This window comes from Xyrauchen texanus, chromosome 33 (genome assembly GCF_025860055.1).
Source record: "Xyrauchen texanus isolate HMW12.3.18 chromosome 33, RBS_HiC_50CHRs, whole genome shotgun sequence".
NCBI classification, from domain to species: domain Eukaryota; kingdom Metazoa; phylum Chordata; class Actinopteri; order Cypriniformes; family Catostomidae; genus Xyrauchen; species Xyrauchen texanus.
This window is the reverse complement of record NC_068308.1, coordinates 22,250,482-22,267,203: the sequence shown is the minus strand read 5'-3', so window position 1 is coordinate 22,267,203 and position 16,722 is coordinate 22,250,482. Positions and strand designations below refer to the sequence as shown.

Genomic DNA, 16,722 nt, shown 5'->3' with positions numbered 1-16,722 from the left:
CAAACGTTATCGTTGTGTGTAGTTAAGAGTGACGATAAGACTAGGCTATTTGAAATTCGATTTGAGCAGCTAGAGCATCTGGACTGAAACCCATCTGAAAACAAAATCCGATATCAGCCGCATTTGAAACACCTCCATATGTGGTTTGAATCAGATTCGGAAAAAAATGTCACATGTGGAAGGGTTATTCTGATCCAAAGATAGTTTGACAGCTGATTTAACCATCCAAATATAACAAATACAAAGCACTTTTAAAACGTCTTCATACCAGTTTATACCAGTTCATACTATCATTTGCTACCGCAAGACTGTAACAAGCGCACAATGCTTTACAATCTCCTAAACGCATTGTAAGATAATCATGAAGATGAAAGCGAATGACATCCTTCTTATCTTCCATGGAAGATTATGATGGGTGACTGAGGCAGAATTAAAAAGAAAATATACAGTGAACTCTCAATGAGAAAATACGTCTCACCGCCTCAGAGAGAAAAGAGAAAACGAAACCGCAAGTGACGTAGGCGCAGAGCAAGGGCGCAGCTCAAATTCCTCTTATCTGTGAGCGTCAGTCTGTTGAGCGTCAGTGGGAACTATGAACTACCAGTGGCAGTGAGTATGTGCCCTGCTGTGAACACACTTACACAAAGGTAAGTCATCTGTTGTTAACTTATAAAGAATAGATAGGTCATGTTTAATAACAGTATTATTAATATTGGCGTCGATGAGCAAGAAAGGCAAACAATATAGCCTACTGGTTGTCTCATTAATATATATATATATATATATATATATATATATATATATATATATATATATATATATATATATATATATATATATTAATAATATTTGCATTTATTTACTTATTTGTAAGTGCATTTGCTGTAAGACCTCAAAAAGGCATGTAAAAGTTTCCAGTCTTCAGTTCAAATATGTTTTTGCTTATCTTGGGGTTTCCCATCCCCTGAAAAACACCCCTCACTTGCAGGCAAAACAGAGCAAGAAAGCTGATCAGGAAACAGACCTGACCACACACTTGTAAACATGAGTGCTGTCTTTGAAAACAACATGCATACTATGCACACAGATGGCAGGGATGGTGAAGCAGGTGCATATCATGTTTCTAATGATCAAACATCCTTTCCTAGAATCCAATCAAGGATGGAGCACAAGAATGAAAATGCTGGTATAGAACTGCTTCTTGCTCACATGAACATCGATGACTTCATTCAAGAGGCAGATCATTTTTACTGTGTTGGCACGGAGGTGGAATCAGAGGTCTCATTTGAAGAAAGTTTCTCTCAAGACGACATGGATGAGAACGAGCAGACACCTGAGATGGTAGCACCACATGATTTGCTCTCACGTATGAAAATTCATGGAAAGGTCCATTACGGAACACCATCCGACCTCCAGGACTTTGTGAATATGATCTCAAATACACCGTCCTCCTCTCTCTCAGAATTGCATGAAGAAATGGGTGTCCTGCTGAACAATGTAAGCTCTTATTTAGGGCTGCACAATTAATCGAAATAAAATCGAAACCGCGATATGACCTTGTGCGATTATTAAATTGCAAAGGACTGCGAATGAAATAAATAGTCTGCATTCAAAGTTTATTTGCGCTGCTCAGTCCAGTCTATATTAAGTTAGAACATTGTTACAGTGTTTTCATAGCGGTTCTGTGCTCCACAACTGCCTCTCATGCTTACAGAGTAACAGAAGTGCTCTGAGTTGGGTTCAGTTTGCTTACGTGCGCAAAACGCTTTATTTACACTAAACTGGCGTTTTTTATTATTATCTGCGGTAGCAGCATTTCAGTGTCCGCATGGCACATGTATCATAATAATAACGCGGAATACAAGATGGGGTATAATTCAAACATCTTTATTAAATGATTGCTGGGCAAACAGCATTAAAACTAACACCTGTAGAGTCCAGAAACATCTCATGTTTACCTTACGAGAGAGCGTGTCGCCCTTATTACACTCCCCGCGGAAACACGTGAAAGCGGAACTAATATTTCCAACATCCAACAAAATGATAAGGAAGGAACATACATATAATAAATCTATATAAAATATTTAGTTACTATAATATAATGCATTGCTAAATTTAGTATAATAAAATAATTAATACAAATAATTAAATTAAATGGTGACACACTATCCAAAATGTTCACTTTAAATTGAATTACGCCAATGGGTTATCAGTTCTACTTCAGTTTGATATTAAGCCTCATTCTTTAGGACTATCTTATATACAGTAAAGAATAGTTTGTATAAGCCTTCTAGTTTTTAAGCCCTAGAATAAGGAATACAATTTATATTTTAAAATGATATGTTGTACTGAAATATTTAATCAACCAACATTATTTTTGACAGCAAACACTAGGCAACGACTGCGGTTTTATCTACAGGGAAATGTAGTTAACAGTGACATTGAGTAGAAAGCTTACATATAACCAGTTTTAACAGCTGCTGATAAAAAGTTAAATGATCAGCATCGATTGATGAGATGAAAAGAAAACTGGAGATCGTATCGGATGTTAAAATCCTGATTGGAGCATCCCTAATATTCAAGCTGACTATGTTTCAAAAACTAATGATGATGATTAGTGGTCTGAAATCCTGTCACAAAATGGACAAAACAGGTACACGGTGGATTGTAACATTTGGATATGAAGAAGACTTTGTTTCACAGTTTATATATTTATTTGTTTGTGGCTGAACTGAAAAAGGTCTCAGTTGGGTTCTTTTTAAGAGGGCTACGGAAAATTCACCATTGTCACACAGAAAATTTTACCGTTACATCAAAGTGCCGCATCAACAATAGCCTACATTACAAGACGATCCCTGTCAGACGTTAAATCCTCTGCTGTGAGTACATTTCCCGTTTTTTAGGTGCTTTTAATATTAAAGTATTTTGCTAATTCTGTCTGACACTGCTTATATGAAAAGTTGTTACAAACGTTAAACGTCTCGATGTCGTAAACGAGATACCCACAATACTATCTAGCAGTTCTGCGCTTTTGAATGTGCAGCGAGGATCGCCCTGAAACACACTCTCTATTTACATTGATGCGCGTCATTCTGCATTCAGGATGCACATAAGTGGTTTTCTTAATGTCTTATTTCTTACTATGGTTTTGTGAAATATGATGTTATAGTTATTTAGCCTTTTTATTTGTTGAATATCCATTAGTTACCATGTTGAAGTGTTGCTCATAGCATCCGTATATCCCTCTGAAATGCGTCTGATCAGATAATGATTAATATACATGATTATCCTAAACACAGACTGTTTGTTCAAACAGCTTATCGATTAGTAGATTATGAAAATTGGTAGTTTTGCACATCCCTAGATATCATGCAATAGTACATAGGAGTGGTGGTGGCGTAGTGACTAAAGCACAGGGCTGTTAATCAGAAGGTCACAGGTTCTAACCCCATGGCCACCACCATTGTGTCCTTGAGTAAGGCACTTAGTTCTAGGTTGCTCCAGGGGGATTGTCCCTGTAATAAGTGCACTGTAAGTCCCTTTAGATGAAAGCGTCTGCCAAATGCATAAATGTAAATGTAAGTACATTTATATAGATATGTAATGCCGGAATTATGTATGGAAAAAACTACACTGTTACATACAGTATCTAGAGTCATAAATGACCCTATACGCTTTTGATTAATACAGCGGTTTTACAAATTATTTTTGGGCAAATTTAAATCTCTATTCAGAAGAGAAAGGTTATGGAATACTAGTGGTCTGGCATAACTCCAAAAAATGGTTAAGGTACAGGGGGTGGAATGAGGTCTCGGGTCACTAAAGACCCGAGGTATGCGTTACATGAAATATATTTCAATATAATTCTGTACTTTTTGTACTGGAGAATACACACTGGTTTTACAAGTCACGTCATAAGTTACTCCTCTAATGTATGCCTTGCTTTTTTCATGCAGACAGACATGGTCATTAAGGAGGGGCATTATCGTATTGACATGGACGTTCTTCTGTTTCCATGGAAACTCACCTACAAGCCTCCAGGCCCTGGACACATTCCCAAAGGGTCATTTGGGAAGGTCCATCTGGCTCAGGACACCAAAACTCGAAAGCGAATGGCATGCAAACTGGTAAGCCCGGGAATGCAGAGAATGTTTGTTCCAGGAATCGAAAGTGAATGCCAAAGGTTGTTGTTTTCAATACCCTGTGAGGTCTTAACAGACATGACTTCCCTTCAGGGAATCTGTGTTCTTTCATGAGGTAGGAAAACAAAATTGTACTGGCTGTTCAAAATAATACTTTGGAAACCTCAGGGAATTAAATAAAAACAACAAAAAATAACCCCATAACATAGATACACAGGGGGATTGATCACAGTCTGTTACATTTTTCTGTGCTATCATGAGCAGTACTAAATAAGGACTTTTAGAAAAAAGACGGGAAAGACACATGATACTGCATGTGTTTCATCACATGGTCTTGCAAATATCATATGCATCAGCATGTGCTGGTTTCATGAAACCATAAGAATTTGTGAACAATGAAAGAAGAAAATAAAAGTCTTAAAAAAGAGAAACACATTTTGAAGAAACTATAGCAGCAGAATGTTTTGAAAAGCGGAACAATACATTTTGGAAAAGAGCCCAATTTCTCTAAAATGCTCAGAGGGTCAGTGTGCAGCCTGCAGTGTATTAACAGAAAGTGAGAATGGCTCTAACGTACACAGGAAACATGACAGGTACGCCCCCGTGGAAACATGCAGCCCGCAGAGATGGAGCCTTAGCTATATGGCAGAGCACATTCTGTATGTCTAGTGAGAGAAGATATTTTAGACTTGTGGTCAATTTAACAGGGTCTTATCGAATCTATTGATACATTCACCCTCTAAAATTCTTGTCATTCTTGCAATATTGTGAATACATTTGAGGAAATGTATTCATGTGTCATAGATAGACTGCAGATATTTTGCAGTGTTGCTTATAAATAGTTCAAGCCAGTGGTTTTCAATGGGTTTTGCTTCAAAACCCAGATTTTACTTTGCACATCAAGTGGCGAAGGTAGCAAAAGTACAAAAATGTCAGACATAGCTAGTCAAATTTATATGATCAGGAATGACATAGACCTAACATTAAGATGAGGACTTGTCAATGTTGGCATCTGCCTAATCTGGCTAGCTTATCTCAAACACCAAAATAGCATTGAGTTTGATTAGACGTACAACCTTTGATGTCAATAACAAAATAAATGGGAAGTGTTTTCTCTAGTATTTATTGTATAATCCTAATTATACTCAATTATATGGTTAGGTGCATTTTATTATTTGTATTTAGCATTGATTGTTCCATGCTGTTCATGAGCAGACATGCAACCTGTATTTGGGCTGTGACCCACCAGTTGAGAACCACAGCTCTAAGCATCTGTTATTTGTCTTTTTATAATCACCATTTTTTTCTTGTTGGTGTAGAGGGGTTAAGATGGGCAAGGAGGAGGCAAGAACCAGCTTGTCAATATAAATAATAATTTAATTAAACTCAAAACAAAAGCACAAACATAAACACATGACATCTCTCTCTCGTCGCACCACCATCTGTCATCAGCCTTTATCCCTCTCGGGATAAGGGAGCGGGTGTGTATGATCACGACCCGGCCCCGCCCTCCGCCCTGCCACATTCCTCCCTCGTTGTCTCACCATACGCCCCCCCCCCTTCCCTGGGGGAGGGCGTGCTTTAAGCCTAGTCTGCCGGCAGGTCATCCCCATCTACCTGGACGAGGGAGGGGACAAGGGGAGGGAAACAGAAATAATTAAAATGGGGGGGGGTACTTCCTGACCTGTCCAGGGTGTCCCCCGCCTTTCGCCCAATGTTAGCTGGGATAGGCTCCAGCCCCCCGTGACCCTGTACACAGGATAAGCGGTTGACGATGGATGGATGGATGGATGGGGGTACTTCCTGTAACAGTGTAGTACCCCCCAAAAAAAAACACAAACATTTTAACGAGAGGGAAAAGGCCAACGCAGCGCGGCAGTGAGAGAGAGAGGAGAGAGAGATGAAAGAAGAAAAAAAAAAACCTACTCGCCGGTTCTCCGATACACCGTCGCATGGTCCTCGATCACTCCTCCACCCTCTCAGGTGGACGACAGCCGCTTCTCCACGAGCGGACCAGAGTCAGACTCACGACCCCCGGTGGTCAGAACGCCCTTCCGCATTCTCGGCGACTCGTGGGGACACTCCTCTGCCCCTGGCAGCGGCCCTACCGCTCCAGCCGGTCGGGGAACACTTCCCTCCTCCCCTCGCGGACGGCGGTCTTCCTCTGACCCCTCCGCGTTTCTGGGGGATGGCAGGGCTCTCCTCCGCCCCTGGCAGCGGCTCCATCGCTCCAGGCGGTCGGGGAGTCCAGTCCCCACTCGCCTCGTGGACAGCGACCGTTCACCGCGTCCGGGTGGTCGGTCTACTCCCTCCCCCGGTGGATGGTAGTGACGCTCCCCTGGGTGGACGGCAGTGTCGAGGACTCCGCGATGGGCATCGGCACCAGTGCAAAGGGGTTAAGATGGGCAAGGAGGAGGCGAGAACTATTGAGGCTTGTCAATATAAATAATAATTTAATTAAACTCAAAACAAAAGTGCAAACATAAACACATGACTGACATGTTCCGTAAACTATCTCTCTCTCGTCGCACCACCGTCTGTCATCGGCCTTTATCCCTCTCGGAGGCTTAATTTGCCTGATAAGGGACCGGGTGTTTATGATCACGACCCGGCCCCGCCCTCCGCCCTGCCACAGTTGGCAATGCTTTTCTGTTCATATCCTCTCCATAGGTTTTGCTCTGTCAGTGTCTGTAGATGGGCGATTGCTGAAAACAGTCTCTTTTTATGCTTAAAGGATAGATAACCCCAAAAAATTAATTCTCTCATCATTTACTCACCCTCTTACCTCTCCACTTTTACTTTCATGTTCCTTCATATTTTGAAAGTGAAAGTGGAGATTTATGTTAAAAAAGTACTTAAATATTGATCTGTTTCTCACCCACACCTTCTGAAGATATGGATTAAACCACTTGAATCTTATGGATTACATTTATGTAATTTGTGGTGCTTCAAAGGTCTGGTCACCATTCCACCATGGAAAGGACAGACAGAGCTGAGATATTCTTCTAAAAATCTTTGTTTGTGTTTAGCAGAAGAAAGAAAGTCAAAACATCTGGGATGGCATGAGGATGAGTAAATGTGAGAATTAAAATTTTTGGGTTAACAATCCCTTTAAAGTATAACAAACAAACTCGGTTGTTTCAAAAATGAACATTTAAGGCGATTTTCAATCTTCTGTTTGAAAAATGTTGTGTACTTTCTCTCCAGATTCCTGTAGAGCATTTCAAGCCTGCAGATGTGGAAATCCAAGCCCGGTTCCGGCATGAGAATATAGCAGAGCTCTATGGGGCACTGCTTTGGGAGCAGACGGTGCACTTGTTCATGGAAGCAGGGGAAGGTGGCTCGGTTCTGGAGAAGCTGGAGAGCTGCGGCCCAATGAGAGAGTTTGAGATCATCTGGGTCACTCAGCAGGTTCTACACGGCTTGGAATACTTGCATTCTCACAAGATCATACACCACGACATCAAACGTAAGTGCTTTTGTGGCATTGAATGACATCATAAGGGTCATTGCTATAATAATATGCAGTACATTTTAACGTGCCCATGATGTACTCAATATATTAATATACTGGATAGAATGTTAAACTCACAACTAAACACATTCTACATACTGTATTCGCTATTTTTAATATGGGGGTGCATTTTAAATAATAATTAAAAAAGAATGTCTGGTATACCTTTTATAGAAATACTTCCTGAAATTAGATCACAATCATGAAAGTAATAGAGTTGAATAGGAACTGCATAACTGAATTACCCATAATGGGTTTTAGCTGAAACATCACTACTGTTTCCTTCCAAAGACAGTGGTTATTTTCATGTTACATCAGCTACTTTGAATTTAAAAGGGTCAAGACATGTTTACGTTTTTCATCACCTGAGGGTCAAAAGCAGTTCGGTACTTTTTGTGTTGCAACCACAAGCACTTAAAAGCAACAGACACGAGTGCCCTGTAGGTAAGCCAGATAACATGTTTGTGTGGTGAGGAAGCTAACTTCTTTGAAAGAGCTTAAAACTAGGCCATTGGGAGGAAGCAGCAGTGTTATTGGCTACAGCCTAAAGAAATGTTTTAGTTTTTGCCCATCAAAGCTTTGGAGCATGACCTGTAGACCGATTGCTTTGTTCTGAAACAGGGACTAAATTGTTACAATGTACCATTTTCTTCTTGGTTTGGTTCGCTTTCACAAGGCAACATTTAAAAACGGACCAAAACTATGTCAATAAAAGTCACATGTGAGCAAGCTGTCCCCTTATTGGTCACTATGTTTGTTCGCTGTTCCAGGATTAAGCTCATCCATTGATATACCGGTTAAAATGATATGCCTGTAAAAAATGTGTCAACCATTACACATTTTAGAGTATTTTCGAGTGTTGCCAGTTAGAGGCAGGGGTGGAAAGAGTACTGAAAAATCATACTCAAGTAGAAGTACTATTATTCAAGCAAGAGTAAAAGAGTAGCTCATTTAAAAGTACTCATGAGTAGTGAGTATTGAGTACTGAGTTGCAAAACCTATGCCCCTTTATAATGAACATTGTATGCCAACTTTTAAAATACATCACTTATCTATGAAAAACACTACATTTCCCTTAATGCCGACAGAGCATTATTGTTGTGCATAAAACATGCTCAAACAATGCAAGGAATGCAAAAAAATGTGAAATAAGCAGGATCACTTGGCACGTCATGTCCTGCACAATAGAGGAGGTAGAGCAGGCATGGGAAAAGGTTTTTGGTACAGGAGCTACATCATGCTTAAAAAGGAATGATTCTCCCAAAAATTATAAATCTCTCATCATTTACTCACCCTCATGCCATCCTGGATGTGTATGACTTTCTATCTTCTGCTGAACACAAATTAAGATTTTTAGAGAATATCTCAGCTCTTTTGGTCCATACAATGAAAGTGAATCAGTGCTAAAATATTGAAGCTCCACAAATCACATAAATCAGCATAAAAGTAGTCTAATCCATGAGCCTCTATTGGTTTAATCCATGTCTTCAGAGGCGATATAATAGATGTGGTGAGAAACAGATATATTTAATTCCTTTTTTCCTTTACTAATTCTCCTCCCTGCTCTGTCCATCTCCACTTTAACTTTCACTTTCTTCTTGCATTTTTGATGATTCACATTCTTCATGCATATCACACCTACTGGGCAGAGAGAAGAATTTCTAGCAAAAATGGACTTAAATATTGATCTGTTTCTCACCCACACCTGTCATATCATTTCTGAAGTCATGGATTTAACCACTGGAGTTGTATGTATTACTTTTACGCTGATTTTATGTGCTTTTTGGAGCATCACAAGTTTGGCACCCATTCACTTACACTGAATGGACCTACAGAGCTGAAATATTCTTCTAAAAGTCTTAATTTGTGTTCTGACGAAAGAAATAAGAGAATTTAAATTTTTGGGTGAATTATTTCTTTAAGTAGCACATGGGGGGCACATTGTCCTCCTTTTGAGATACAATGTTCAACATTGATTTAGTTTTTGTATCTTTTAAACCCAGAAATAGTTTTGTTCTCATTCTAATGCATAATGCACAATTTTATGAAGTTTGTGACTGGTGGGATGTTCTGATGAAGTATTGCTCTGCAAATGTTGATACTTTTCTATCTTTATAAATGCTTGTCATAATTATAAATTATTTTATCATCTCTATCGCTAAAAGAGTGGTGGTGGCATAGTGGGCTAAAGCACATATCTGTTAATCAGAAGGTCACTTGTTCGATCCCCACGGCCACCACCATTGTGTCCTTGAGCAAGGCACTTAACTCCAGGTTGCTCTGGGGGGATTGTCCCTGTAATAAGTGCACTGTAAGTGGCTTTGGATAAAAGCACCTGTCAAATGCATAAATGTAAATCTCTACTAATTTATTATACCAATTATACCAATTAACACACTCTCTACATCAGGGGTCAGTATTATTAAAAACAAACAATATTTAAAAAAATATTTTATTATTAAAAGTATTACTGTTTTATTCTATTACATTAATACTTTTAAAGCTGCTCAAGTAGCTTTAAAAAAGTAGTGAGTGGTTTTCTCGTTTCCTTGCTATTGTTGTTTGATTAATAGTCTTTATATGCCTACTAGACAGTGCTCAATTTGGTTATGTGTACACTTGAAGTCAGACATTTTGATGCAAATACGCTTTTTGTCCCACTGTTTTTTCAACACATTTTTTTCCAATAAACATCTAGATACTTTTATTGCCCAGCCCTATTGCAAGTGTAACATTGCATTAATCTCTCAGCAGACCAATAATCTTAGTGATAGATAGATAAATTATAGGCTACATTATAGACACACAGAATCTAGTAAGCAGAAAATGTTTATTTACCTCGATATGTTTCTTCAAATTAGAGACAGGATTAATGCTGATATCTGGCTTGAGCAAGTTAAACTCACGTGACACGATCATGCAATTGGTCTTTTTCACTGCAAAAAGCCCTTTCAGGTGCGGCCGAGATGTTCAGCTGTAAACTGTGCTTGAGGCATCCATAACAGATGGCTCCAGATCTGCAGATGGCGCTCAAGTTCTTACTTGTGATTTGATTTGAGTAAAGTAAAAAAGTTCAAAAGTTAAAGTAAAAGTACAATTATAAAATTTTTAAACTACTTAAAAGTACAATTCTTGGGAAAAATGCATTAATTACAATAACATGAGTATTTGTAATTCATTACTTTACAACCCTGGTTAGAGGTTGTGCTCCAAATTCAAATTATCCATCACTCGGATGGATATGAGTTGTAAAGTTTCCGTCATGGTTAACTTAATCCGTCATTAGTTGCTTTTGCATTATTTCTCCATTGAAACGTGCCTGTTCGCACAGATCTCCCTCTCTCTGACTCACAGATGCACACACACAAACAGCAGAGTAAAGCCGCATTAAAATTATTATATTATTTTTGTCAAAAAGTTGCTAACACCATCCTATCCATGTTCTGCCGCTATCCAAAAGAGTACACATGAATTATGAGTACTAAAAAGAAAACAAAAATTACATCATGAATTATAAATCAGCTCCTATTATAAACACGCAATTATATCTAATATTGTTGCCAAAATGCTATATCCACATTTTGATAATGAATTACAGTGATGTGCTGATCTATAGGTGTCTTCTCCAAAGATCCCCGAGTTATGTTCATGGTTTTTATAGGGATATTGTTTGGTTTGTTGGTCCATTGGGTCGGTTTGCATTCTCACCACAAGCGAACCGCTCCAGTGTTTGTTTGCAATTGGTGTCTCGGACTGTTTTGTTATGGTTCTGAGTGTGATTGTCGTGTTCATATATGCCTAAACGGAAAAGAAATGCGCCAGGTTCTGAAACAAATGTTCCAAATGAGCCAGGTGTGAAAATGCCTTTAATCTAATGTCGGGAGGTTGTGGCCAAAAACATTCTGGTGCCGTTTAGTCATACTCAAGAGCCAATCAGAATGTAGTGCTATGGCTGATGACCTCTCAGGCGTCTGGAATTTCCAGTCATGAGAAAGAGAAGGAAGAAGACAGATGTAATGACTCACATGTGTTTATTTCCAGGGCTTTGGTTAGCAGACTGTCAGTTTAACTAATGCTGTCACATTTCAATTAAACAGAAAAAAAGAAAGAAAGAAATAAAGAAAGAAAGTAAGTGTGACACTATTCAGTGAACTTAGTGGACTGTCGCTTTGGCCTGCTTTGAGGTTTTGAGTGCTGGCTTGTTGGCATTTAGTTTGGAGAGCAAAATTCTTATTTTAGTTTTGACTGAAATATGAGGTAAGTGCAAGAAAGGTGGTTTGAGACTTATGATGATCTGTTTTTCAAACATTCAACCATACAAACCATCCCATGAGTATTTATGCCCTCACCCTAATTCAAGAAAACAACACTTTGGTGCTTGTCTTGCTATGCAGCACATGCGAAGAAGAGTACTGAAGACTTTGAGCTTTATTGTTGCCTTAAAATATAATGTTTTTTGCACTTTTGCAGAAATACTAGAAAAGTGTTTACAATATATCAAAGATTACTACATTCTGTAGTATGAATTCACACGTCTTAAGATTTAATACAGTACGTCTAGGTCACATCCAAACCTGACTACATAAACTAAACTCTCATTTTGTCTCTCAGCCAGTAATATTGTGCTGATGTCCGCCAAAGCTGTACTGGTGGACTTTGGGCTTACAGTTCAGATGAAGGATGACATATATGTTCCCAGGGACCTGCGTGGCACAGAGGTATTAAATTACTTTGCAAACTTAGAATTTTTATACTGTGTCTATATTTAGATACAGTGTAGAACTGGCATTTAGTTCCTTATTGTGCAGGTGGCAAGGTCCTTTAGAAAGCATAACAATGTACAAATGTTGTCTTATGGTTACATGGGCCACACTGCACATTCTGAAAATATTTAAATGACAATTCTGACATGCAGGAAGAAGATCTAAAACGCTATAAAATGACACACACAGACAAACACATTTTCCTTCTCATTGCTCACATCCTGTCCAACAAACTCTGGGAAAATCCCAATAGAACACAAACACACGCACACTAGTTGCCACCAGTGTTTACTTTTTGCCTCATTTGGAAAGTACATCATGTTTGGTTGACCATCACTTTAACATAATGTAGAATAATAAATTTGTTTACTGTGGGCCAGTGCAGTGAGTCGTACCTGCTTACCAGATGTTCACTAAAACAATTTTGAAGATATACTTTAAAGTAGAAAACAGCACTCATTTCAGTGTGCGATGAAGTTTTAATTTGGGATGCACAATATTGCATAACAATGGACAAAAACAAGAATGGTTAGGTTCGCTGCGAATCCTTTACAACATAATCCATGTATACTTTTAGACATTCACTACATGGCAAAAAATATGTGGACCCCCTTCTGACTAACCTGTTTGGCTAGCCTCCTTAAAGGAATAGTTCACCCAAAAATGAAATTTCACTCAGTATTTACTCACCCTTATCTACTCACCCACTCTGAAGGTCCATACAATACAAGTACAATGAATCTCCAAAAAGCACATAAATGCAGCATATACCGGTAAGTATTCCAAATGACTCCAATGTCTTCTGAAGGGATCCAATTGGTTTTGGGTGAGAACATACCAAAATATAACTCCTTTGTCACTATAAATCTTGACATCAGGTCTCCTTGGCGATCATGATTTCAAGCTCAATTACACTTTCTAGCACCATCTAGCGCTCTGAGCATGTGTCAAGCACTAGGAAGTGTAATCAGGCTTAAAATCATGATCATGCCTTGAGACTGCAGTGGTAAAATGTTCAGTGAAAAGGAGTTATATTTTGGTCTGTTGTCACCCAGAAGACATGGATTAAACCACTGGAGTCATATGGATTACTTTTATTCTGACTTTATGTGTTTCTGGAGCTTAAAAGATTTGGTCACCTTTTATTTGCATTGTATGGAGATTCAGAGCTGAGATATTCTTCTAAAAATCTTGTTTGTGTTCTGCAGAAAGAAGAAAGTCATACATATCTGGGATGGCATTAGGGTGATACAAAATCTAGTGGAAATCCTTCCCAGAAGAGTGGAAGCTGTTAAGGAGGACCAACTCCCTATTAATGCCAATGTTTTTTAAATTAAATGTTCACAAAAATAGGTTTAGTGTTTTGGTGTCCACATATTTTGTGTATTTCAGCATGTCTTCCTCTGCATACGTGGGATCTGAGCTTGTCTTTTTTTGTCCTTCTGTACAGATGTACATGAGTCCAGAGTTGGTTCTGTGTCGAGGGCACAACACAAAGACCGACATCTACAGTCTGGGAACCACAATAATACATATGCTGAGTGGCAGCCCTCCATGGGTTAGGAGGTATCCCCGAACAGCCTACCCCTCATACCTCTATATAGTGAGTGTGCTTTATCTATTTTTATTATGGTTCATTAGACTGCTTATTTCATGTATTGTAACTGCTATAGTAAAGGGAGAGTCCCTGATTGTGGTGAAACCTCATCATATGAAACAGACACTATGTGTTAACCACAGAGCAAAACTCAGACATTTGGGCAAATGTCATAGATTTTCCATTGAAAAGTTTTGTCTCATACATTTCTTACTTTATAATTTTCTTCATAGTCTTTTTAGTTGCACCCTTTAAACAGATCTAAAGGAAAGTATCACAAGGTTTGCATTTTTTTTTTTCTAGACATCAGCAGTCTAAGCTTCCCGTATGTGTTTTTTAGATTATTAAAATAGTGGTAGTTTGCATGTTTCCCTTTAAGGGTTGTCTTTTTGAATGTAAGCCTTCTCTATAAAAATTATGCAACTAAATATTTGTTTTGCAGTCCAGCTTGATTTTAGTTCCCTTTTCACATACTACTCATACTACTTTTCATACAAATACATGTAAATTCATGCACAATGTCTCTTCTTTGTATATGGCCACTCTTTTTTTGGTGAATGCACCTGTGCCATCATTGATTTTGACATTCTTGTCTTTCTATATACAGATTCATAAACAGGCCCCTCCTCTGGAAGACATACCAGAAAGCTGTAGCCTTGCAATTCGTAGGCTCCTGGAGCATGCACTTGACAGGGTCCCTGCACAGAGGAGCTCTGCCACAGAATTACTCAATGAGGAGGCCCTCCATCCATCTCGGGATGATCAGCCACGCTGTTGGAGTTTGGATTCTGCGCTAGTGGAAGGCACATGCCCATTGTTGCGACAGCAGTGTCAGCTTTCAGACAGCAACCAAGGTACTGACAACGCACACACATATATCCATATTCTGTCAAATTAATTATTTGCATGACTTGAAATCCTTTCCTTTTTTATTTTCAGATTCTTCCCTGTACACTGAGGACTCTGGGCATTGTAAAAAGAAAGGATCCCTCTATATCGATCTGGGTGCCCTGGCTGGTTACTACAATATGGTGAGGGGGCCACCAACTAGTGAATATGGCTAGTTCATCCACTGATAAACCTGGGTGGTTTTTCATACATTTTTCTAAGAACCACTTGGGTATTTGTAAAGCTGCCATTCATATAAATGCAACCAAAATGCATAGATCGATCTGACTAGTGGAACCAAACTCAACCACAACATAGATCGGACTTCAGAAATCTTCAGTATCTTTGTTGGCACTGAGAGACGATGAGCTGTGTAATTAAAGTTGGGAGTCTTTTGAAATGTAAGAGACATGTAAATCAGCTTGAAAAGGAGAAATAAGTTTTTAATTGCTTGATGTCACAACATATATAAACAACTGTTTGTGAGGCACGATCTTGTTGACGGTTCAATTTCTTTGCTTTTAGAGCATGAAAAAATAATGACAGCATACTGTATAGTAAATACAAACTAAAACAAATGTATGTTGTTTTTTGTTTTTCAGACCTAACTTAAATTGTAAATCACTGTAGCAGTGTTAAGTGAATGCATTATGTATTCCATATTTTGTTTCATTTACAGTACTTGTTACGGCAGGCTTTAGGGAGAGTAAATCTGTAAATTTAAAGCGTACCAAAATATTCATGCAAAAGATTATTAGAATACTATACTAGATTATTGTTGCAAACTACTGTATTATGATTCTTCTTTCTTTAGCATAGCAGTGCTATGTTAAATATGTGTCTACTTCAATGAATTACAAGGACAGACCTATGTATAAGGATATCCCTTCCAACCTACATTTGTAGGTTGTTTTTATGAAATATTAATCATAAGATGTGCAAGTATCAATCTGAATCTTAGCTGTCTAATTTGTAAGCAAATCTTTTTGTGTTGTTTTTAAATGTGGTATGAATTATAGCTTAAGTAATTTAAGTATCATACTATTAAGGTTAGCTTATTCAAATTCCATGTCAGTCTATGAGTTTGGCATCTCAGTTAAGTTGTTCAAACCCGATATGAATGCCTTGGGTCTTCAAATATCTTTATCTGAGATCCATGGTAAATACTACCATTGTGAAGATAAGAGGTGCCAAAAAGTGCACTACAGAATTCTTTTCCAGGAAGTGTTCAAATTATATATGTATGGACTGTATGTACATACTGTCTGTATGTGCATACACATACATATACATATATATATATATATATATATATATATATATACACACACACACACATATACAGTATATATATATATATATATATATATATATATATATATATATATATATATTTTTTTTTAAATGATACTGAAAAACATCTCCGGTTGTTATTCCCATGGAATGTGGATTTGTTGAGTAGTTGCAATGCAAACATGCACTCTAAAATGTAATAGATGGTCCAGATTATGACAATGGTCTTACTTTTTCTATTGCAATACAATGGAGGTTCAAATGTCTACCTTTATCAAGCACTTAAATTAATGAGTGTTCATAAATGTGACTCCGTTAATATTTGACTTGGCACCAAAGAAAGCCCTTGTATGTTTCAAGTTCTAGTGCTTCTAGTCTAGTGCTTTTCTGTACTGCAGTTTTAATGCCTACATATCAATATGAAAGAGCTACAGTACTTCTGTCTGCTTATTCCTTCTAATGATACCCTGATTAAAATACAGCATATATAGCATGTATAAATAATAAATTGTTATAATCAGTGGA

The 16,722-nt window shown here is 38.1% G+C and overlaps 1 protein-coding gene across 1 annotated transcript; it reads left to right on the top strand.

Moving 5' to 3' along the window:
* The first annotated feature begins 598 nt into the window (after nucleotides 1-598).
* Nucleotides 599-16,221, top strand: LOC127626508 (mitogen-activated protein kinase kinase kinase 8-like). The gene is made up of 8 exons (XM_052102331.1): nucleotides 599-647; nucleotides 1,149-1,497; nucleotides 3,957-4,127; nucleotides 7,350-7,611; nucleotides 12,268-12,374; nucleotides 13,870-14,022; nucleotides 14,624-14,870; nucleotides 14,956-16,221. Exons 1-8 carry the CDS (start codon nucleotides 616-618, stop codon nucleotides 15,078-15,080), a joined length of 1,446 nt encoding a protein of 481 aa, XP_051958291.1. The 5' UTR covers nucleotides 599-615; the 3' UTR covers nucleotides 15,081-16,221.
* The last annotated feature ends 501 nt before the right edge of the window (nucleotides 16,222-16,722 follow it).

Bases quoted from the DNA above. Each gene is read 5' to 3' on its own strand.
- LOC127626508 (XM_052102331.1), top strand. From the start codon at position 616: ATGTGCCCTGCTGTGAACACACTTACACAAAG. The intron at 648-1,148 runs GTAAGTCATCTG...ATCCTTTCCTAG, and splicing joins GTGAACACACTTACACAAAG to AATCCAATCAAGGATGGAGC. The intron at 4,128-7,349 runs GTAAGCCCGGGA...CTTTCTCTCCAG, and splicing joins AGCGAATGGCATGCAAACTG to ATTCCTGTAGAGCATTTCAA.